We start from the raw sequence: 25,731 nt of genomic DNA, 5'->3' as shown, positions 1-25,731 counted from the left end.
AGGTAGGTCCTGCAAGATTCTTTTTATTTTTTAAAAAATATTGCATGTAATTATACAAATTTTTCCCTTTTAAGAGAGTTAAAAGTATGCAGGGAGTTGCACTAATACAAGAAATTCCACTTTTCCTTGAACAAATTACACATCTAGACTTTCCTCACTTATTAATGTAATATTAAGTAATAAAATAATCTTACTTGTATTTGGAAAAGAAGAAATAAATACCCTATAGTTGCATTAGGTTCAGGAATCAAGCTCAATTTGTTTCCAAGACTTGGAAGAACTTCTTTTGTACTGTTCCAGTTCCTAAAACAAAAATATGTATTACTTGCAAAAAAATTTTAAAACTAGGCACCTTAAAACTGCCTTAGCATTTTTTTGGGTATAACAGTGTATCCTTTATAACATCATCATTCTCCAAATTTCTTGCCAACTGTTTTATAAATAATTATACTTAGGATTTATCTTCTAGAAATGCAGTCTTCAGAGTTTCTGTGTCACCAAAGCAGCACTTGGAGATGAATTTATTAAAGTTTCAGACAAAATATACACTATATAGTATATACAAGTTGTTTTTCAACTAACAAAATTAAGCATTTGACATACTTTAAGTATATAAAAGTGATCTTATTTTTAAATATTTGCTGTTCAACTCTTGTCAAATTGTGGTTGAAGTCAGCAAAGTATCAATGTTTAAAACGTACATATCGTTTGACCCAGTGATTGTACCTTTAGAATTTTATAAGTAAAATAGAGAAGAGCAGAAGAATAGCAATAGAAGGATATTCACTGAACTGTGTATATTGGCACACAATTGGAAATGGCTTAGACATCTCCCAGTAAGGACTGATTAAATACATCAGTGCTCATTCACACTTGACTTCATAGGCAGCCAGCAAAAACAACAGTGGTCTTATGTGCCACATGAAAAAGGCAAATAGGTGGAGAGAGGGCAGGACACTTCCATTTTCTGTTATATACTTCCATCTTCTGTTATATACTTCCATGTCTTGATTTTTTTCACAATGAGTATATACTCCTTTCACAATTCATAAAACAGAGATAACTTTTAGTGGGGGTGAATATCCTGCATGAGATGACTGACCTGCAAAAGGGATCATCTAAGGGGATTGCCTCCTGGCCTCTTACATGTTGTTCAATGTCTAAGTGTACAAAGTATGTTATTATTTCAGATAAGCAAAAAGTGGTTACTCTGCAAGATAAGGCAATCACTGCCCTTTGGCTAACATAACAAGTTCATTTTTGCTAGGAAAAGAAAATTAGATTCTCATTTTCAGAAAAAAATTGCAGATTGTCTCTCTCATACCTATACTCTAAGTTATTAAAATTTAAATGTTGAAAGTTTCAAAACTGTATAAAGACTTCAGAAGGATTTTTTATAGTATTAACTCTGAAGTACTCTTTATAGCTTCGTTTATTTCTTCTAATGAAGTTAGCTCAGTTCACCAGTTATCTTACCAGTAACTTACGGTTTCAAAGATTGTTAGCTCATGAAGAATAAACAGTAATCAGTTATCACAAACTTTCTTTAACTGAATTATTTTTACCAATGCTAACGGTGAGGGCATTGCTTTGAGATTCTGTGCTAGCAGTTTCTCTCTTCTACAGACAGCAAACTGAGAGAAGATATAAATTTAAAGTTTTGGATACTAGAATGTCAAAATTTGGAAATGGACATCAATAAAATAATTGAGCATCAACTGGTAATCATTAGCATGACTTTTAAAGCAGAAGCATAAAATTATGTCAAGGTACTACATGTGCAAACTAAAATCAATTCATCTACTAAAATACCATGAATAAAATACTATGAAAGAGGCAAAATTAGGATATTATAACTTTTCAGGTGAGTTAAAAAAAAATCTCTCAGTCAAGAGAATGAATTAGTGAGGTACAAGGGTTGAGTAAAGAAAGATATTGTGGGGCTGCTTTCCAGTTCCACTCATAATTCATATGGTTTTAGGGCAGTTGGGGAAGATGTATTTGAATGTGAAAACTCATGATGCTCAGAAATACTCTAGTGCTTTAACAATGTGTGTGTGTGTGTGTGTGTGTGTGTGTGTGTGTGTGTGTGTGTGTGTGTGTGTGTGTGTGTATAAAAAAAAAGGGATCACTATCTAATATAAACAGATACTCTTATCAACAATGGCAGTTAGTCATTAACTCCTAGATAAATATTCAGAGATGACTTCCAACTAATCGCTACAGCCAACCTGCACACATAATAAGGGTTACATGAGGTCATTTTAGTGTCCCTACAACATGCCTCTTACTTTGCTACAGCTAAAACACCCTCTAAATATTCATGACATATTTTTCAAAACTCTTCTGTACTTAAATGTTTTGCTTACTTATTCTAGAGCCCCTGAAGGTGAAAGGCTAGTGCTGAGAAAAAGACGCTGGTCCCCGCTTGCGGTGGGTGGTTGCTTTCAGGTTATCCTTGCAACAATGTGACTGCCCAAGTTACACAGCTCTATAAATCCCCCCTGAGAGGTGGTCAGGGCATTCAATTTACTGTGCTTATAGTAAGGGCGTGTTCTGTACAGTGTCTCATTTTATCAAACTAAAAGGAGATCTGGGAAAATCTAAATATTGGACCATGATGAATTTACCAACTTTTGCATTCTTACATTAGACTGTGTATCACAAATGGTGCTATCTGGCATATATGGAAAGCAGTCTCCACTTTTAATCACTTTCCTGGGAGACTCTGGGTTCTGTCAACTGCGTTTGTGTGCTTTCGGTCCTTAATTTTTCTGATACAAGAAAAGTATAGATAACATCTAAATGTCCTAATAAAAAACAAAACCTTTTAAATAATCCCACAAACAAAAGAATATTATGGAAGTGTCTCCCCAACAGTGAGGTAAGAATCACTACCCATCTTCAACATAAACTGGAAAGTCCAAAAAGGATATGTGAACACCAAGTCATCTCTGGGTGGTAGAATGATAGGTGATTTTTAGTTCCTTCTTGATGCATATCAGAATTTTTTAATATATAGTGAAGATGTACTATTTAAATAATTTTAAAAGTAAAAAATTAAATAAATTTTGAAAAATTTATGGAATTCTAAGGATATTTCTGTGATAAAACTTAAGATGAAATAAAATAAATGTTTAGGATAATACCTGATCCTTCTGGATTCTCATTTCATCAACTTCGCTTTCAGCATACTGAGGGTCTCTTGCAGGATCCCTGACATCTTTTAATGTGTTGATGCTCTGAAATCACAATTCTTCAAATCATTTCATGCCCATAGCCCAAAACCTTCAATGCGGGGTATCAACTACCCTGCAAGCCAAGTTCTCGTTCCTCAGCTGGCCATCGCTGCTGAGGGTCAGTTCAAATTCCCCCAGGTCCTCTCTCCCTCGTCTTTCAGATGTTGCCTCTCCCTTCTCTAACAACCAGAGAGAGCTCTGTTTGGAAGCAGAGTGAGAACTGTGTCTTACGCATCTTTTAAACCCCACAGTGCCTCATATACAGTAGATTTTTAGCAGATGTTTAATTGATTTTTGAGCATGTGAGTAGAAAACAAAGTTACTATAAATAGGCCTGCTGAAACATTTCCCAATAACTGTTGGATAGTGCTGAAAATTCTTGCTTTAAAAGAATTAGAAATATATACCTTTGGTGGAAAGAGCTTTTCATACACTTTTTTCCACAATTCCATTGGTGAATGGGCATGAAGCTTTCCAATGTCATTGTCAGGAACAGGAGGAGATCCTAAAATTGGAAGTTTTACTCCAAATGACTGCATTGACTAAAACATTACAGACTCTATCAATAAAACAGATGATACTTATAAAAATATAAATCTTAGATCACTCATTTCTCCTTTCCTATAGTCACTACTAAAATTTACCCCAACCCAGTGTAGCAAGGCCACTGGGGCAGATTCTAGTACCAGAGGAAGAGGAGATAGAGTAATGAGTAAACTATAATTCTCTTTCCCCACATTTAAATTGCTGCTTGGCAAAAATATAAAGTTTGATATTCTCATGTGTTCATGAATGTGTAAGGAAACAGTTATTCTTATGTGCTAATGAGCAGAATGCAAATTGGGACAGCTAAATCAGAGGGTAATAAGGCACTGTGAATACTATGAAAATACTAAAAAAGGTCACACTCTATTAACCAGCAATTCCAGTTTTGGGTGTTTACCCTAGAAATACCTGCATACATGCATTAAGGATTTCACATGGCTGCATCACTTGTATTAGTGAAGAATTGGCCACAACCGAAATGTCCATCAATAGAGGTATAGTGAACTAAATTACTATGCACAGCCATGCTCTATAACACTACCCAGCAGTCAAAGTACCAAATAGACTTACATGTAGCATTAATATGGAAAAATCACTAAGGTGTATTGAGCAAAAAAGGAAAACTTCAAAATGATATAGAATGATACAATTATATTAAAACATAGTTTTTTCTAATGGTACTGATGAACCTATTTGCAGGGCAGGAAAAGAGATGCAGACGTAGAGAATGGACTTGTGGACGCAGTGGGGAAAGGGGAGTGTGGGATGAATTGAGAGAGTAGCACTGATATATACACACTACCGTGTGTAAAATAGCTAGCTAGTGGGAAGCTGCTGTATAGCACAGGGAGCTCAGCTTGGCGCTCTGTGATGACATAGAGCATGGGGTCATCACATGGGATGGGGGCGGGTGGGAGGGAGGCTCAAGAGGGAGCAGATATATGTATACATATAGCTGATTCACTTTGTTCTACAGCAGAAACTAACACAACATGGTAAAGCAATTATATTCCAATAAAAAAAAGATATGGTATATATATACAATGGAATATTACTCAGCCATAAAAAAGAGTGAAATAATGCCATTTGCAGCAATGTGGATGGACCTAGAGATTATCATACTAAGTGAAGTAAGTCAGTCAGAGAAAGACAAATACCATATGATATTGTATGTGGAATCTAAAAAAATGAGGCAAATGAACTTATTTACAACACAGAAATAGACTCACAGACTTCAAAAACAAACTTAGGATTACCAAAGGGGTAAGGTGGGGGAGGGATACATTTGGAGTTTGGGATTAACATATACACACTACTATATATAAAACAGACAATCAACAAGGACCTACTGTATAGCACAGGGAACTCTACTCAATATTCTGTAATAACCTATATGGGAAAAGAATCTGAAAAAAGAATGGATATATGTATATGTATAACTGAATCACTTTGCTGTATACCTGAAACTAACACAACACTGTAAATCAACTATACTCCAATGTAAAATAAAAATTACATTAAAAAACAAAAAAAGTTTTTTCTATACCACATTCACATATATAGAAAATGGTCTGGAATATTAAACTTGATCCTAATATATACTATTTCAAGATTTTATATGGAGAATGTCTTTAGGTATTGCTTGTATAATTTAAGTTAATTTAAAATTAAGTTAGGGCTTCCCTGGTGGCACAGTGGTTGAGAATCCGCCTGCCGATGCAGGGGACACGGGTTCGAGCCCCGGTCTGGGAAGATCCCACATGCCATGGAGCAACTAGGCCCGTGAGCCACAACTACTGAGCCTGCGCGTCTGGAGCCTGTGCTCCACAACAAGAGAGGCCGCGATAGTGAGAGGCCCACGTACCGTGATGAAGAGTGGACCCCGCTTGCCACAACTAGAGAAAGCCCTTGCACAGAAACGAAGACCCAACACAGTCAAAAATAAATATACATAAATTCTAAAAAAGTCCCTCTTAAAAACTGCCAAAATATACACCCTAATGAATACTGCCTTTCAAAATGAACCTGAAAAATAAAACAATTGCAGTGTTTAAAAAAAAAATTAAGTTAACATGAAAAGTTTGAAAATATGCTGCCACTTCTTGGCAATTTCAACCCACAGTCTGAGATTTGTCATTCTTTCTATTCTAGCATCTACATTGTTCACTAAGACTGTTTCACTCTTGATCTTTCAGGGCCTCCTTACCACTTTGGTGGGTAAGACACTGATATAACCCACCGATCTTATTTAGATTTCCCAAGTCTCTTCCTTGTCCTCATTTGTGTGTGTGTGTGTGTGTGTGTGTGTGTGTATTAAGTTGTACAGAATTTTATCACCTTTGTAGGTTCATATATCCACTACCACAGTCAAGATACTGAACAGTTCCATTCCCAGAAGGATCCCTTGTGTTGCCCTTTTATAACGACAGCTACCTCCTCGATTCCTCCCCCTACCTCCCTACCTACAGTTCTGTCCCTAACCTCTGACAGCCATTAATCTTGCCTCCATTTCTAAAATTTTTTCATTCCAAAATTTTATATAAATAGAATTATATTGTATGTAACCTTTTCTCACTGGCTTTTAAAATTTAGTATAATTCCCTGGAGATTCACCCAAGTTGCTGTATGTATCAATAGTTCGTTCTTTTTTATTGCTGAGTAGTGTTCCATGGTAGGGATATACCACAGTTTATCCACTTACCTGTTGAATGATATCTGGGTTGTTTCCACTTTTGGGCTATTACAAATAAAGCTGTCATGAACATTTGTGTACAGATTTCTATGTGAACATAAGTTTTCATTTCTCTCACATAAATGCCCAACACTGCAATTTCTAGGTCATTTGGTAGCTGCAAGTTTAGTTTTATAAGAAACCATCAAACTGTTTTCAAGAGTGGCTGTACCATTTTACATCCCCACCAGCAATGTATGAGTGATCCAGTTTCCTCACATCCCCTCACAAGCATCTGGTGTTATCACTATATTTTATTTTACCTATTCTATTAAGTGTATGGTGATATCTCATTTGCATTTCCTTAATGATTAATGATATTAAACATCTTTTCATGTGCTTATTTGCCATTTGTATATCCTTTTTAGTGAAATATCTGGCCATGTCTTTTGCATATTTTCTTTCTATCTATCTATCTATCTAGGCTGCACCAAGTCTTAATTGTGGCATGTGGGATCTTTAGTTGCAGCAGGCAGACTTCTTAGTTGCAGCATGTAGACTTCTTTTTTTCTTTTTTGGGCTGCATTGGGTCTTCATTGCTGTGCATGGGCTTTCTCTAGTTGCAGCGAGCGGGGGCTACTCTTCGTTGTGGTGCATGGGCTTCTCATTGTGGTGGCTTCTCTTGTTGCAGAGCATGGGCTCTAGGTACGTGGGCTCAGTACTTGTGGCTCACGGGCTCTAGAGTGCAGGCTCAGTAGTTATGGCGCATGGCCTTAGTTGCTCTGCAGCATATGGAATCTTCCCAGACCAGGGCTCGAACCCGTGTTCCCGGCACTGGCAGGAGGATTCTTAACCACTGCCCCACCAGGGAAGCCCCATGTGGACTTCTTACTTGCGGCATGTGAACTCTTAGTTGCGGGATGCATGCAGGATCTAGTTCCCTGACCAGGGATTGAACCTGGGCCCCCTGCATTGGAAGCGTGGAGTCTTCCCCACTGGGGAAGTCCTCTTTTGCATATTTTCTAATTGGACTTCTTTTTTACTGTTATTTATATATTCTAGATACTAGTCCTTTGTAAAATATGTAGTTTGAAAATATTTTCTCCCAGATTGTAGCATGTCTTTTTATCCTTTTCACATGGGCTTTATTTATTTATTTATTTTTTGTGGTACGCGGGCCTATCACTGTTGTGGCCTCTCCCATTGCGGAGCACAGGCTCTGGACGTGCAGGCTCAGCGGCCATGGCTCACGGGCCTAGCCGCTCTGCAGCATCACATGGGCTTTTAAGAGCAAAAGTTTTTAATTTTGATGGGGTCCAAGCTCCATGATTTTTTAAAAATTTATTTTATTTATTTGATAGCACTGGGTCTTAGTTGCGGCAGGCGGGCTTGCGGCTCACCATCTCCTTAGTTGCAGCACGCGGGTTCCTTAGTTCTGGTATATGAACTCTTAGTTGCCGCATGCATGTGGGATCTAGTTCCCTGACCAGGGATCGAACCCTGGCTCCCTGCATTGGGAGCGTGGAGTCTTAACCACTGTGCCACCAGGGAAGTCCCTCCATGATTTTTTAAATTCATTATTTTTCAACCCTTTTCTGACCTCCAACTACTTACATGGGCAAAAGATTTCCATCAGCATTATCTATCATTACACACAGTGATTTTCACTGCTAATGACATTAAGTTGGTAATAATAATTATTATAAAAATCAGTATTTATAATCACTCATTAATACCTCTATTCTTTTCATTCCAATTCAATCTACAAGCTCATGACAAAGATCTCTACATTTGAAGTCAAGTCAACTTTAGCTTGTAAGAGTAACGGGGGATGGGAAATAAAAAAGAAAATTATTGTCCATCAGAGTGTTAAAACCAAACTATGCCAACCCCAGCATACAGAGTTGCTAGGCCTGAAAATCTCCACAATGAAAATAGCTTCTGTGAGAAGATAAGGAGCTTGACTCTATAAATGCTTGAAATTTCTTTTGCTTCATGAGTCTAGGACATCTGTAAGTTTAGGAAACACATCCCATTGGATGAGAGGCAATTTTTCATAATGAAAAATTAAGGCATACCTAGTTAGTACAACTGTGTTCTTTTTGATTTATTCCAACACTTGAATCTCAGATTTTTCATCATTGCCCATAATATATAGCTTTGAATTTCCTGACCACTCTATGCTTCTGGTTTTCTTCTAAACGCAAGGAGCTAAAATTTAAAAGTATCTGGAAATCAGTGAGGGAAAGAAAATACATGCAAAATTTTTAGTGGAATATCGATTAGAAATCAGTCTCTTATGAGACAACATCCCTTCCCTCACAAATATGTCAATGTGATGCATTTTGCATCAATCCTGTGTATACAAATAAATACATAAGAATAACAGCAACAATAATGAAACCGGAAATGATGGTTAGAGTTAGGAGATGTTGGAGGTGAAGTGAACAGGGAGTAGGACAAAATCAATAAGCAATTAAAAAACCATTGAACAATCTTAAAAAAAGTTCACCAACCTATTTGACTTAGAGAATCCAATCCTGCTGTGACAAACAGTGGTTTATTCTGATCCACACATGTTGATTTGCTACATGGATAAGAAGAAAAAAGAATCCAATTTAGTTTAGCAATCAAATATCCTGCCACTCTCTACTGTAAATACAAGAGCCAAATTTATTTCTAGCCACTGGTGACAGCATTGCTCAAAATGAATGAATGAATATTAATATGATTCCAAAAATTAAAGTAGAGCACTAATGAATGTATTATAGGAGAAAAAAATGACAGACCCAAATTACCTCAAATCAAAACCAAGGAAAGTAGCAAGGTTAAGAAAAATACACACTAAAATGATTGATTCCACGTCTAATCAATATAAAAAAGTGATAATAGCGGGAAGGCTACTGAAATGAGGGAAAAGAAATCAGGGAAACAAGTATAATAGTATCACTGTTTTAGTCTAGTCTCAAACTAAGTATTATATAACATTTTAGTTGTAAAATTTGATAAACACTTAAACAATATAAGAAGCAGGAGACAATATGAAATTATCTCTAAGAACAGTCATCTGAGGCACTTTCCTGGTCAAGAAACAAAAGACTTGTGAGAACAATAATCAGATGAGATAATAACAACAACAACAAAAAAGATAACAAGATATTTTAAAAATATTTTAACAGTACCTTTTGTCAATGCCAAATGCCAACTGGTTAATAACTCCACGTATTTTTAGTAATAGAGCTTCTGATTTACTGGTAAACTAGAAAGAAAAAAAATCAGGAGAATAAATTACATGCTCTGCTTTCAAATCACAGAAACAGGTAAAATAAACACAGCTTTGAACAAGTACAGATTGCAGAGAGAATTACTATCTATTTGTCCAACAATACTTGTGTTTCAGTAAGCAAAACAAAACCTTTGAATAAAGGGAAAGAAAAATCTCAGTAAATTTGTTTTAACTTACTCTTCAAACTTCATGAGTGCATGATATTGAATGGACTTATTTTTATGCACTGATCATTTCCACTACTCCCACAAATGGATCGTAATCATTGCCAAAATGCAATCTGGTTGGTTAAAAAAATAGGAGGTATGCATCATAACTTTTTCATCTAAGGGCATATGACTGTCTTCAAAGCAGTTAATGTGGGAGTTGCAGATTAGTCCAACAGATACTAATACGCACTAAAACCATTTTTTAACTTCTCTTCTGAATTGCTTTTGGAACCTGCAAAATAAGCTACTGAATATTCTCAGTGGTGGTCTATAACTAGAGTGATCATAACCAGAACATTTTAGAGAATGAAATGGGGTGGCTACTGTTAATCATTAATCTGAGAAATCAGGTGAAACTAGGACATATGGTTACCCTACGAATCTTTTAAGACTAATTTGATTTTTGGAAATACCAAAGTCACCCAGCCAAATAAGAATGACCAAGATGTATGAAAGTGGGAAAAACAATCTTGAACCAAAATGAGATGTAATAATAATGTACAGAGATCAATTTTCAGGATAATATTCATTCTGGATTAAGAACAGGCTCCAGGGAAAACATTCAAAGGAGGACACTCATGTGAATATATAAGATTTTATTTATTTATTTATTTATTTATTTATTTATGCATGCATGCATGCATGTGGTACGTGGGCCTCTCACTGTTGTGGCCTCTCCCGTTGCGGAGCACAGGCTCCGGATGCGCAGGCTCAGCGGCCATGGCTCACGGGCCCAGCCGCTCCGCGGCATGTGGGATCTTTCCGGACCCGGGCACGAACCCATGTCCCCTGCATCGGCAGGCGGACTCTCAACCACTGCGCCACCAGGGAAGCCCCTGATACATTTATTTTTAAAAATTGAAAAATTTTAGGCTTCTAGGGCCTCTCACTGTTGTGGCCTCTCCCGTTGCGGAGCACAGGCTCTGGGCGCGCAGGCCCAGCGGCCATGGCTCACGGTCCCAGCCGCCCCGCGGCATGAGGGGCCTTTCCGGACCCGGGCACGAACCCATGTCCCCTGCATCGGCAGGCGGACTCTCAACCACTGCGCCACCAGGGAAGCCCCTGATACATTTATTTTTAAAAATTGAAAAATTTTAGGCTTCTACTGAGACAATTTTCTAATATGAAAACTTTAGTTGAATTTTAAAAACACAAGTTTTTATCATCATCATTATTATTTAATGTTCCCTATATGGTGAGGAAAAAAACCTCGTCACAAATGTCTTTCTTAGGACGTGGGAAGTTTCTAACTCAACCCCACCCCCACCCCCATCTACTACATCAACTGCCTTGAAAACATCCTCCAGAAATAGCTGTAGAGCTTTTACTTATGAACTCAATGCCTGGGAACTCCTAATCTCCAAAAGAAACTCATTCCATTTTCAGATAATGGTAGTATTAGAAATTTCTTTCTTAATTTGCACTAAGCTCTATTGATTCCTTGTTATTGACTCTAAGAAAGCAAAGAATATATTTAATCCCTTTTCCGTGGATCAGTCCTTTGAATGTTTAGAGAGTGTTATCACAATCCCGATGCCAGAATATAATTTTATACTGTTCCTCATACATCATAATTCTAAGTCCCTTAACATCCTGTTGGCTCTCCACTGAATCTGGTTCTACTTACCAATGTTTTTTGTTTGTTTGTTTTTGTTAACTTGATTAGATTGCTCATACTACTGAACCAGTATTCTTGACTGAATTATAAAGGATAAACTATAGTGTTTAAAAAAAAAGACTGCTGAGTATCATTGAACCTTGTAAAGCAGTACCCAAGTCTGGGCTGTACGGTAAGAGTGGAAGTGAAACTGAAAGGTGGGGCTTTGATAACTCTGGCTGCTTTCTTCTTGGTGTGGGAAGCTAGAAAAGCTTTATGGTTCCCCTGGTGGTCCAGAGTGCTCTTATAACCCCAACCTCTGAACCCTCTGGCTTACTGAAAGCTGAGATGAAGGAGTCTCAAATCCTTTCCCTAGTCCCCGACCTTCTAGGGTCTTTTGAACCATGGTTAACTGCAGGCCTGCTGTGGCCTGGGTGGACCTGACTTCACCTAAATTTGTATCCATAAGACCAGACTGGCCCTGATGGATCATCAAATGTGATCTGTTCCTAAAGAAAGATAGGGATTTCCCTCAGCGAACTAACCAGAAGTAAGTATGGGGCCTTATCTAGTGGTGAAAGTAAGAAACTACAAGATCCATGGTCTTTGCTTCTGTACTCTGAATGAGTAATTTACATTAAATTCGTCATATCTTTTTCAAAACAATAAAGAATATTTTTGTGGTTGCCAAGGGGGGGCTGGTGAGGGAAGGTTGGATTGGGAGTTCGGGATTAGCAGAGGCCAACTATTATATACAGAATGGATAAACAACAAAGTCCTATTGTACAGCACAGGGAACTATATTCAATATCCCATAATAAACCATAATGGAAAAGAATATGAAAAAGAAATTAAAAAATGAATATTTCCAAAGTACTCTGTCAACCTAGTATGTAAGCAGATACAGTACAAACATAGAAGGCAACGATTTTTAAGAAAATACATAATAAAATATATTTGGAGCATTCTGAAAAGTATAAAAATTTTAAATACAGATCATATTTATTACTTTTCATCTTAATATACTAGCCACGAAGGCTGGAGACTAGGCCATGTTTTCTACAGGTTCCTCTGAGCACTCTGATTCAGAGGGAAAAAGAGACCATTCAAATGGGAAGAAAGTTTTTCCTTTTTTTTTTTTTTTTTAAAATAAAAAATGCGTTTATGTTTTATTGCGTTAGAGGATATCCAGCAACATTTGGTCCTGCTGTGGAAGATGATAACAGTAATTATAAGAACCAGCCTTGGGCTTCCCTGGTGGCGCAGTGGTTGAGAGTCCGCCTGCCGATGCAGGGGACGCGGGTTCATGCCCCGGTCCAGGAGGATCCCGCATGTCGCGGAGCGGCTGGGCCCGTGAGCCGTGGCTGCTGGGCCTGTGCGTCTGGAGCCTGTGCTCCGTGGCGGGAGAGGCCACAGCAGTGAGAGGCCCGCGTACCGCAAAAACAAAAACAAAGAACCAGCCTTTACTGAACTTTGTGTCAGACCCTGTGCTAAGCATTTCACGGTACTCGGGCTACTAATCCTCACAACAACCCTACGAAGAAGGTATTGTTTTGTCCATTTTACCAGGAGACTGAGGCTTCAGTGAGATTAAGTGACTTGTCTGAGACCACGTATCTAGTAAATGGCCCAGGCAGCATGATTCCCAAGTTCATATTTTTAACCTCTACAACAAACAGCACTTTTTTAAGTTTTAAAAAAATTGTTAGTCTTTTTCTCTTTTCTTTTAAGAGAACATAGATTCTAATTTTTAAGGGGAAACTAAAACATGAATAAATAAACAACCAATTTATCTCTTTAAGATTGATGGGAGTTTATGGCTATTAAAAATTTAGAGCTTTTGCTTCAAAGAAATGGTAGGCCATCTAGCAGAGTGTGTTCTAGAAATACATTATGAACACTCTGTAACAAGAGGGTTTTGAGGCAATGGGAAAGGAGAGAATGACATGCATTAGTAAAAGCATTAGCATTCATAACTGTGCACCAAGCTGTTAATCTTTCCAAATTTGTTACTGTCCCGTTCAAACCCAAAGGATAGGAAACGTACAAACCATTAATGATGCTCCGTAATAATGTGCAACAAATCGAAGTGTCTTGCATATTACCTTCCTCTTCTCAGAGTCAAAATCCTGAAGAAATATGTTATTAAAAAGAAAAAAGTTGAGACAACTAGTGTCTGTAGCAGAAAGGTGCAAATTATTCAATACAGAAATAGATTTTCTTATTTATTTTTTGGAACATACCTTGAGTAGGATTCCATTACCTTGGCATTTGTTTCTATAGAGAGCTGAACAGTAGCTGCAGCCTTCTAGAGCTGCAGCTACCAGATCTTTCCTTGTTTAAACACTTAGCTCAATAGAATTTAGATATAAGCACACATTTTATAGTGCGGAATACCCCAAGGATTCTCTGACAAGCAAAGATAAGAAGAAACCAATTTTCTACTTTCTGTGATTTAAAAGTTGGGACATAAGCCCTGTCCCTTGGTGACTGGACTGGATTCAGTTTCTAAATCTTCTGCCATATCCCCATTCCACTGTATTTACTGTTCCTTACCTATCTTCTCTTTCCCAACTATATCCTCTTTTCCCAAATCTTTAAGATGTGTGACCCCTTGACCTCTCCCTCCCAGAGTCATTTTTCTCATTTCATTATTACCTTTGTTCCTCTCCTATAAAGCCTAGGCATGCGTGTACAACAAGCTTAACTAGAAGTGGAAGAGCTTACCTGAAAAATATCATATTTACTTCCAATTATGACCAGGGGAATTGGAAATGGGTCAATTAATTCACGATCCTGTTAACAAACATATTTCATTGATTCATTATAATTGTTTATTACTATGTATTCATCAATTTCCACTTATATCATTTTAAAGCTTCCCATAATGTTGACATTGTTTGCTTGACATAGAGGTTGTTTCAACACTGAATTTCTTAAACTATCAATACATTTCTCAAGCATAAAACTAGAAATGACAATTCCCCAAACTATGATATTTATTCTTCATGTTGTATCCTTTTATTTTCTTAAATATGTCACCTTCCTGTTTTTTGTATTATTTCGTATTAACTGTTTGTTACAATAACATTTATACATGGGAACCATAAACTATCAGTTTTGTTCTGATATTACCTTTGTAAAACGCACTCATGTAAACTCTGGGCAATATAAAATACTGCTCTTGGTTTTCTAGAAGATGACATTCATGATTGTACATAAAGGACTTACTTCTGTTATCACATTGCAAGTTTATAGTTTAATTATCAGATGATAAAAAGATATTGATTATGTGACAGACACTAAATGAATGTAAAGTATAGTGACGGTAAAGGCTGTTAAAATTCTATTCCTTGCTTAAAATTGTAGTCTTATCTAGCCTTTGCCAGTTGACATTTGTACAACCTGGTTTTTTATCTTTATTTTACAGAGATTATAAAATCAGTATCAAACTACTACTTTAAAACTCTATTCCTTTTGACTGGTGTAATATGCCATAACAATCACAGTAGATGTCTAACAAGAAGACATATGAAATCTTTTTCCTTGTTTTGCCCTTACTGAGGTTTTATTAAATTGCTATAATTTTCCAGTGAACAGGTTCATCTACATGAAATGAATTTCAACTCATGCATAAAAATCTAAAGAAGTTGTTTGTGATGTTATCTTTAACTATATATGGGGCTAAGAATTCTAGGGATAAAATCCCAACAGTAACTCACTGGATGGTCCTTCTGCATATTGCTCCATATCTTCTGTCTCATTTCAGAAACTGCTTTAGCATTTTTCTTCCCCAGTTTCATCATCACTTTATCTACGTGAAGTTTTGTGGCTTGCAACAGATTTTCCATGGTGGGCCAAAGGTCATTAGGTTTCGAAAGGTCCAAAACAAGAACAATAGAAAATGTCCTAAAAAAATAAAGACATGCTTCAAAATAAAAGACTCAAAATAATTACTATTTGAAGCCATACTATACCGAAATTTATTTTCTAAAAATAACACTATAGTTTAAGAAAAAAACCCCAGCAATGTTCTAAGAAAAAAATGCCAAAATTATAGCCTTATTTATTCTAGTGCTTTTCCCTAGTGATATTTAAGTGTCACAACTGAAGTTTTTGTTTGAACTAGTAATAATCCAGTTCAAATAACTGGCAAGTAATTGGGTCCAACAATGCCATATTTAGATCCAGTTTTGCTGTGTGCTCCAAAGAAGGGAAGCAAAAATAATAATCACAGCAGCAGCAACAATGCAACAACCTGGTGAAGGAGAAGAAAACAGATTTACTGATGGTCCTTGCTAGGGGGACTACCTACCTTATTTATTCGTAACAACAACACTTCCTAGAAGATGTTATGACGGCCATTTTATGGATTAGAAATCTGAGGCACAGATTCATATAACTAGTAAATTGTAGAGCTGGTATTTACATCCAGAGCCATGTGCCTTTCTGCTGTACCTTGCTGCCTCTCTGAAAGCACACCCCTTGCCACCGCACACACTACCACTGTGACCACATGCATGTGTGCTCATGTTCATGTAAATCTAACCTCAGCAACAACAAACAACCCAATTTAAAAAGGGCAAAGAACTCAAATACACATTTCTCTATTTAAAGGTATACATATGGCCACTAAACATATGAAAAGAGGCCCAATACCACTAATCATTAGAGAAACCCAAATCAAAACCACAATGAGATACCACTTCACACCCATTAGGACAGCTATGATAAAAGTAAAAATAAACAAAACCCCCCAGAAAATAACGAGTGTTGGTAAGGATATAGAGAAATTGGAACGCTGGTTCATTGCCAGTGCGAATATAAAATAGTACAGCAGACACTGTGGAAAGCAGTATAGTGGTTCCTCAAAAAATTAGAGGATCCTGCAATTCTACTTCTGGGTGTTTTGAAATCAGGGACTCAAATACATATTTGTACACCAATGTCCATAGCAGCATTACTAACAATTGCCAAAGGGGGGAAATGACCTAAATGTCCAAAGGGTGGAGATGACCCAAATGTCCATCAATGGGTTAAGAGATGAACAAAACGTGGTATATACATACAATGAACTATTATTCAGCCTTAAAAAGGAAGGGAATTCTGATACATGCTACAACATGGATGCATCTTAAAGACATTATGCTAAGTGAAATAAGCTAGACTCAAAAGGACAAGTATTACATGATTTCATTTACATAAGGTACCTAGAGTAGTCAAATCATAGAGACAGAAACTAGAATGGTGGTTGCCAGGGGTTGGAGAAGGGAGAAATAGGGAGTTATTATTTACTGGGTACAGTTTCAGTTTGGGCAGATGAAATGTTCTGGAGATAGATGGTGGTGATGGCTGCACAACAACGTGAAGATACTTAATGCTACTAAACTGTACATTTAAAAATGGCTAAAACTGTGAATTTTATGTTATGATATTTTACAATAAAAAATGAACAAACAAATATAGGAGTATTTCAGAAAATGGTCATAATATGTATGTAGAACCATAATCATGGGCCAATATATTTTTGATCAACAGGGCAAACATTCTGCTAGTAGATACAGCAAAGGAATTATAACACATGCTAGTTATAATACAGTCAAGTTATTTTGCTTAGTTTGAGCAAATCAGCTGTGTTGTGTAATTAAAGCAGAACAGTAGCTAAATTCTATACTATAGGTCTAAATCCAGAAAGTAGTCTTTTTAGACATTAATTAGCAAGATTTTCTATAAAATTATTGTGCCATTAAATTCTCTAGCCAACTACATCTATGTCATTTTAATAAGCTCAGAACCAGTTTTGCTTAATTGTAACAGAATATATATACATAAGTGAGGATACTATATTTTCAGAGTTTTAGTATGGTTAATGTTTAAAAAAGAGAGGACTATGGTTGAACTTTTTTTAACTGTGGTAAAATATATATAACATAAAATTTATCATATTTTCCAAATGAAAATAACTTTGTTTTAAGCAAAGGAGAAATGGATTATTCAACTTTTTTCTAAGATTAAAATTTATGTTTCCAGTGCACTGGAAATATCTGTGTTACTTTAACCTTCATAGCAAATGACAGCTAAAAACATTTTTTTTTTTAAAAAACACGACCTTTTAAAACAGGGAAGTGGACCACAGGAAATGCTCTGTTACAAATCATCTAAGGTCTGTGGAAATGTTCAGTGCATCTATAATTATTCTATGAACAGGCATCTTAAAGATAAACAGTATCTAAGAGCACTGGTACGGCTGCTGAGGTCATTGGGCTTCATCCAACATAAGGAAATTATATGTCAAATTAATTCCAGCCACAAAACACTGAGATTTGCAGCTACATGAGGAGTGAGATGCTTTCCATGAATTCTTCCATCACTCAGCAAGCTACTCTGGACCCAGGCCTATGGCGCCCCTGCCCTCTGTTCATCATAACCCTGACCCCTCTTCTCTCCTAAAGCAGGCTCCAGCTGCCCTGGGGTTCCAGGGAAAGAAGACCAAGGACTCACAAAGTGAGGCATTAAAGAAACTGGAGAGGTTTGGCTTCCTGCAGAAACCAGAATTTCTACAAGCCCGTGAGGTCTAGAGAAGGGAAGTGAGGTAATATGGCAAGGTGAAGTGCAAGTCAGGGCCAGGTAAGAGCCGCTCCCGGCCTTTTCAGTCCTGCCGGCCTCAGGCCAGGCTGGCTGGCAGCTCTGGGTCCTTCAGCTCCTCCCCGTCCGCGCCATCTCTTCACAACCACACCACCGTGAGCTGCCCGAATTCCCAGGCAGCTTCGATTATTTGTCTCTGTTAAAGGAGGACAAATGAAAACTATACAGCTGTAAAATCCCATGATTCTGAAAAATAATGTCAGGGGAAGACAGTGGTTATAAGTGAAAAAGCAAGATCTAAATCTATATACATACAATATCCCATACCTGTACAAAGTATATTTATGAACACTGAAAACACTGAAAGAAATACCTCAATATGTTGACAGTTCTTTTTCATGTGATTGAGGATGCTTTTACTTTCTATGTACCTTTCAGTATTTTTCCAAGTTTTCCATATGAGCATACATTACGTTTGTAGTAAGTAAAAGACAGTAAATCATATTTCTTTAAAAGAAAAAAAAATCACTGGACAAATAAAGCCAACATTCCCGGCTAGTTATAGAAAAACAATTATCTTGTTAACAAGAAATAATTCCATACTCTAAAGATCTTAATGGCTGAAATTTAACAAATAATTGTCAAGCCCTTTGTATTTGGTCCAGGCAGCAGCAACGGTTTGTGTTAAACTCTGACAGGAGTTAAGATATTTCAGATTTTAAAATGTTGTTTTCCTTGGCTAAGATGACAGTTTTCCACATCTGATTTGGCCACGTGTGGGAGTCATTGTTAGGAAAACACCACCAAAGAGTTTGAGGTTTTCCCCCAGGTTCTGTTTCTTTTAGGTCAGCAAATAGAGACTTTCTGCCTCCTCTGACTCATGGACTTCCCTTGGATGAAGCTTCAATGGTATTGATTAGCATTAAATTCAAAGTAGACATAATGTCCAGCTACAGGAAAAACTCAGGGCTGAATTAGCTCACGCTTGGATGAGTATTAGAAATAATTGTTTTCAAATTTATTTTTGCCAAGTGAATTCATTGCCCAAGTGTTATTTGACATATTTTGTTTGTTTGCAGGTTTGCAAAATATGTTACTAGTTGGAATGCCAACTATTTCACTTCAGCACAGGCCATGACCTTGGTTCTTTTAAAATCTCTGACAGCATTACAGTTTAAGCACATAGAAAGGGAGTGAACGTAAGCAACATAAAACCGTCCCTGCAAATTCTGGTTCACAAAAGCCTACTCATATTCATCCTGTGGTCTCCACTGGATACTTACTAACAACTGTTCCTGGAGCTGGCCACACTTACCGTAAGGTGTCACTTGTGATTGGTATGCTGATTAAGTCCAGTAAAGAGGTTCCTCCACCTAGTTCCCAAAAATGAGCAATATCTTTTGGCTGAAAAAAACAGGTTTTTTTTCATATTAATGTTCTTTGATGTTTTAAAATTGTAAATAGTTCTTATATTTCATTAGTACCAGCCAGTAATAATTATGGATACAAGATATTATAGTCCTCAAGACCATTTCTTGGCAATTTTTTGAAAGGAAAGGAAAGGAAATTTTTTCCTTTCTCTATTCCATCCCTCAAAATGCACCAAAACCTCTATTCCAAAGAACAAAAATGAAACATTTAGACTTTACATGTGTACTAAATGCTCTAATTCTACCCTAACTTAACAGAAGACATTAAACAGTGCCCCAATTCTGTAAATATCACATGTAGCAGACACTCAAATTAGAAATAAAATTAACAAATTGAACACATTTGGAATTATCTTTTTGAAAACAGTTATAATTTTAGATAGAAATAAAACAGTTGAACAGGAAAACATCCTAACTGAGGGAGGCAGAAGTTCACAAAATAAATCAGACACACAGACAAGACATGACGAAACGGGAAGAACAGGTGGCAGTCCGGGCTGCAGACTGGGATTTCCCGGGCAATAGTATATAAGCAGCTGGTCTGTGCCTGACTTCCCTGGGGAATGTGACCGGCTGGCACTGGCCATACAAGCAGTAGGTGGGGGAACAAGGAGAGACTCAACAACTGTTTCCCTTCTTAGAGGACTCCAACACTAGGGGATTCAAAGGGCTGGGTAGCTTGGAAATAAGACCATCTATTCCATGACAGCTCTCCTAGACCACCGGCTAGCTGATGGCATCTCTGCCTCTGGCCAGATACTAAGGAACCTTCAGGACACCAAGACTGTGTGAGGAGCTGATAAAGCTCTTCCACTTAGAACTTTTAGGAGACATTAAATCTGAGAAAGATGTGAAGCTTCTAGAATGAATATGGAAAAGCCCAACTTGATAGCACAAAGTTTAACAGAAATAAATAGGTGAAAAAGAATCACATGAGTTTTTATGTGTCTAATACCATGAACTTGGAAGAGGCAGGTGGTCATTAAAGCAGTTTTAGATGAATATATATATTTTGCATTTTTGACAAGTTATCTCAACCATTAAAATTGTTTTGCGGTTGCTATGTGAATCATTAATGTTTGTGGGGGAAATAAGTTTGCAATGGAAAATCTCCCTTGATTCACAACTGGATGAAGAAAAGTTTTTAGAGCTCTTAAAAGTTAAGCTTATGAAAGTTGTCTCAGAGTTTCCCATGAAAAGGATAATTCCATTTCTAGGCTTATCACTCATGCAAAAATTCATGTGAGTCACAAAAATAAAGTCCTCCCCCATCTCAATATTTTTTCTTTTCTCTTTTTAATTTCACAGTTGTAATAACCAGCTTGGCATTGGTGAATCCAGGAAGCAGCAACAGCCCATTTTAACTGTTTATATACATTGTCTAATAATCAAACACTTGGACTGGATCAATCTGTAAAAATGCCTGTGTTATGGGAGGTATGGGACCTTCTACTGTATTCTAGATTGTTCTTCCGTACATCTAATTTTATTTTTAAAAGACCTCTTTTTCATATGAGAACTCCAAAAGAGAATTCCATTTAGGAATTTTTATTCCTCTAACATACACTATAAGTTCTCCCTGTACCCTGAACAATGTTTTTCCTCTGTAGATACACTAACACAAGTGAAAACAGGATTATAGCCAATTAGGGCCTGTGGTCTCAAATAGCATTACCAACTTCAAGATGTATTTGTAAAAATGCTAATAATCTGGATTTTGACCAGTATTTTTTCATAAATATTCCACAGGTCAAATTCATATTTTTAGCAGATTTTTTGGAGACAGAAGATAACTCACGATGTTATTCTCATTTGAAAGAAGAAAATATGCCCAAAAACTGTACAATAAAGTTACAAAGGAATCCGATTCAAGCATTTTAAGACATGACAAATGAGAAGGCCAAAATATTTCCCCACAGTTAGGTTGGCTTCATATGTGCTGAGTTGCATTTGAGTTAAAAAGTACATAGCTATGAAGTGTACAGCTGGATATGTGCAACGATTGTAGGTAAGATGGAAAATATAAAACAATGTCAGCATCCTCACTTCTCCATGTATGTGTAGCGCAGCATCACCAAAAAGACACTCACTATGTTATGTCCTTTTGCTCTCCTTCCATATGTATATTCCAAGGCTAAGGTTGGTTTTGGTGGCTCATCCCTGCACAATAAAAGAAAGGTAGTATTACCATCATGGGTGGAATTATTTTCTTATGCTATCATCTTACCTGATTTATTTTTGCTTCCTCTTAAAAACTTTGATTAGTAGAGAAGTTACACCTTGTATAACACATTGAGATAAAAATGATTAAGAATTTACACAAAAATTAAATAAGCCTTCAAAATACTATCTTTAGTAGCAACTGCAGAGAATAATGGCACCTGCATGTAGTGGCAGCGCCTAGCAACACTGTTGGGGGAGTAGAGGAGGAGCTGGCAGTGTTGGTGGCCATGTTAGGGCACAAGCTCTCTGCATCCAGGCCACGTGGGAAGCACTGACAGCAGGTTTGAGTTCAGCCTTGATGTGGGGAGCTGGAAACCTAATGACTATCAATTTAATGGCAACATCAATGAAAGATTTTTATACAGTTCTCAATCTGAAATCACGGTTCAAACGCAGGCATCATTTACCTAATGAGAGCTACAAACAAACAAGACTTTCCTTATCAACTTCCTGCAACACCTACCAATCATAATCGTAAGTCTTAATCTGGTGGCATGCTTCTATGGTATAGAAGATTAGGAAGTATATAAAACAAATGGTAACATGCACAGTTTAAAGACCAATAATGTGCTTCAAAAGTAAACCCATGAGAGGGCTTCCCTGGTGGCACAGTGGTTAAGAATCCATCTGCCAATGCAAGGGACACGGGTTCAAGCCCTGGTCCAGGAAGATCCCACATGCTGTGGAGCAACTAAGCCCGTGTGCCACAACTACTGAGCCTGTGCTCTAGAGCCCGAGAGCCACACAGCTACTGAAGCCCACACGCCTAGAGGACGTGCTCCACAACAAGAGAAGCCACTGCAATGAGAAGCCTGAGCACCGCAACAAAGAGCAGCCCCCACTCGCAGCTAGAGAATGCCCATGCGCAGCAACGAAGACCCAACGCAGCCAAAAATAAAAATAAATAAATTTAAAAAAAAGTATACCCATGAGCAATTCGAAGATTGTAATGTTCAAACAGTCATGAACTAGATAGAACTAAAAAGTTTAAATATCAGAGTAGCATAGCCAAAAAAAGCAAGTACTATGGTAGGCTGAGTAATTATGTTAATTTCTCCCCCCAAATAAGGAAATCCAATATTAATCCTGTATAATTTCTTTTTGCTTGTTGTTGGTTTTACCTTTAAAGGAGATTGTAAAAGCCATAATAAGGATTCACTAAGAATTTTTGTTTCGGCCTCAAAATTATTCTCTTTCCATATGTCTTTTAGATTCTAACTTGCCCTACACAACAAGAAAAAGCAAATGTAGTCTAGAGGTTAACATAACACTTACCTGTCAAGACACCTTAGAATAATAGTAGTCTTTCCCTGGAAATTCAAAAAGAAAGAAATACTGTGTTAATGTCATCCACATGTAAAATTTTATTATTGTTCATAATTGTGGCCCAAAATAGCTTTTAATCACTTGAATGATAAATTACCTGGAAACTAGAAACTTTCAGAATTATTCCTAAGTTTGATGAGTAGAAAAAGTTAACTGTCAACTTTCCATCAGAGTGCAACTACACTGCTATTATTATAATTATAAAGTCCCGCAGATGACAAATACTAGCAAATCAAACCTCATTTTAGTGGTCAACTTGGCAGCTGTCTTAAATTTTCTCTCTACTCATCAATGCTAATTACTGGTTAAGCTGATGATTAGTGTCTTCTAAAATGTTTTAATTCTAATTTGTTGAAGTGGAAATAAAAAAAGATAACATACAAATAAAGGACATGTTGAAAATATGTTCCAAGTAAGCAATCCAGATACCAGGTTAGAGTACTTTTTTGGGTTTGTTTTATTTCTAGGAGATGTATTTATTCTAAATTTCTTTTTAGGAGTAAGGATATATAGGATGGCATATAGGATATCCCATCTCTGCCACTAATCATGAAACTTAACTTCACATCTTAACCAGGGACTGGCGCAGTGGTTTAAATCATTGTGTTTGTTTTCTTAAAACTATTTTTTTTAAACAAACAATCTCTTACAAGAAAATAGACAAAAGAGGAGCAGAGGGGAAAGCTCTACTGAAGGAAACCTTTAGGATCCAAAGAAAGCAGTTTGGAAAACTCTGGACTACCAAAAACACAGATTATTTTATTATACATGTGTTTTTTTTAAGCCAAGAAAGCTATAATATTTACCAAAAAAAAAAAAAGATAAGCATAAATAAATGGCTCCAGATTATATCTGGGCTATGATCAAATTGAATGACTTTTTTTTGGTACTGAGATATATAAATAATTGGAATAGTACTAAAAATATATATTATTGAAGGATATTTATTGGTAGGTGTTATATCAGAGTGAAAAACTAGAAACAATCTAAATGTCCCTAATAGGGAATTGATTGACTATATTAATAACGGCAATCCGTATAATGGAATAACATGCAGCTAACAGGAATGATGACGTAGGAATATATATACTGACATGGTAAGACATGCATAATGGATTATGCATGACCCTGTTTTCAGTTAAAAAGCTTCTTTTCCTACTTCTTTGAGATGCACATACATATGTAATATGCACAGATACAGAGAGAGAGAAAAAAATACGAAAATGAATCCAGAGAGACATCACATGTTAACAGTGAATGTATCCAGGTGAAAACTTTGTAGGTGATTAATTTTTTTAAGAAAATAAAGATCTTCTAATTATCCTGTACCAAATGTGTACATGTAGAATATTTTTAAAGTTTTAAATAAATGAGGACTATAATACCTAAAAATTAATGTATTCTATGTACAAGAAAGTATACAGAATTACTGTATTTTAGAATTGGAAGGAATCTTAGACAATATCTAGCCAATTTTCTCAAGTTCTCATGATCCCATAGTGTTGATTTAAATTATTTTTTATTATAATTTCATTTAAATGTATAAGACTACTTGGTGGAATTCCAAATAAACTCAACTCTGGGCACTGAAGTCAACTTTTAGATTACCATTAAAATAATGATCCAAATTTTTAAAATTCACTAGTAAACTGCTGCGCTCTGAGAATGCATCCACAGACCCCCGGGGTTTCCTAGTCCAAGAAGCACTGACATGGTACAAGTTCATTGAGAGACTATCAAAATGAATCCCGTCTTCCCGTCTGTTACTTCAATCACAGCAGTAAGCAATTACTTTACTTCTCTTCTCTGGCAAGAATCTTAGAGGCTTGTATCAGTCTACCCTCATGGGTGCCATCTCTTCTGGCTTAGTCTCCCTCTCCCTCTCAGCTACTGTCATTAGTCTTGTTAACCTCACACCCACATGGGCATGGGCAACCCACCTAAGACCCTGACCTCTCAGTCCCCTTTGCCTCCTCAAGAGACCTTTTCCTTCACTCTACTTCTGCTACAGGTCACTTTCAAGGTTCTATTTTGAACCATTTCACTACTGGAAATTGTACCACTTCCAAAATCACACAAACAACACGTTCTCTAACCACTTTTTTAGGAATTCCCACAGGAATAACTCTTTAGCTTTAGTGAGAGGCCTCCAAAGTCCATCCATCCTTCTGGGACACAGCTGGAAACAGAGGGGTGCTCAGGCTACCTGGGCACTGACGCTGCCTGGTAAAGATGTAGCTTCACTGATGCAGAAGTTAGTTCCTGGAAGCCTCATGTCTGTTAACATGTAGAAGCATGAAGCACACTATAATATAGTGTATTATATACACTATATATATATAAAACATCATAAAATAGTCCCCAACTTAGGACAGTTCCACTTATGATTTTTTGACTTTATGATGATGTGAAATTGATACAGACTCAGTAGAAACTACACTTTGAATTTTAAATTCTGACCTTTTCCCGGGCTAATGATATGCACTAATATACTCTCTCATGATGGTGGGCTGCAGCTCCCAGTCAGCCCCTCGATCACGAGGGTAAAAAACCAATACACTTACAACCATTCTGTATGCACACAACCATTCTGTTTTTCACTTTTTTTTTTTTTTTTTT

At 36.9% G+C, this 25,731-nt stretch overlaps 1 protein-coding gene across 1 annotated transcript in view; it reads right to left on the bottom strand.

Annotated features, from left to right (window-relative positions):
- DYNC2LI1 (dynein cytoplasmic 2 light intermediate chain 1) overlaps window positions 1-25,731 on the bottom strand; it is a 35,173-nt gene continuing 9,442 nt past the window's right edge. Inside the window, exons 3-13 of the mRNA XM_007459950.1 lie at window positions 23,062-23,096; window positions 21,654-21,723; window positions 19,449-19,537; window positions 15,271-15,457; window positions 14,276-14,344; window positions 13,600-13,677; window positions 9,639-9,715; window positions 8,973-9,043; window positions 3,647-3,744; window positions 3,150-3,242; window positions 1-303 (exon numbers count right to left, since the gene is read on the bottom strand). Of these exons, the coding sequence (XP_007460012.1) occupies window positions 241-303; window positions 3,150-3,242; window positions 3,647-3,744; window positions 8,973-9,043; window positions 9,639-9,715; window positions 13,600-13,677; window positions 14,276-14,344; window positions 15,271-15,457; window positions 19,449-19,537; window positions 21,654-21,723; window positions 23,062-23,096 (930 nt within the window). The 3' untranslated portion in view covers window positions 1-240. The remainder of the gene's footprint in view (window positions 304-3,149; window positions 3,243-3,646; window positions 3,745-8,972; window positions 9,044-9,638; window positions 9,716-13,599; window positions 13,678-14,275; window positions 14,345-15,270; window positions 15,458-19,448; window positions 19,538-21,653; window positions 21,724-23,061; window positions 23,097-25,731) is intronic.

The sequence above is a fragment of the Lipotes vexillifer genome, unplaced genomic scaffold (genome assembly GCF_000442215.2).
Source record: "Lipotes vexillifer unplaced genomic scaffold, Lipotes_vexillifer_v1.1 scaffold666, whole genome shotgun sequence".
Lineage (NCBI taxonomy): Eukaryota > Metazoa > Chordata > Mammalia > Artiodactyla > Lipotidae > Lipotes > Lipotes vexillifer.
Note: the sequence above shows the minus strand (reverse complement) of the source record. Positions and strands in the feature narration are given on the sequence as shown.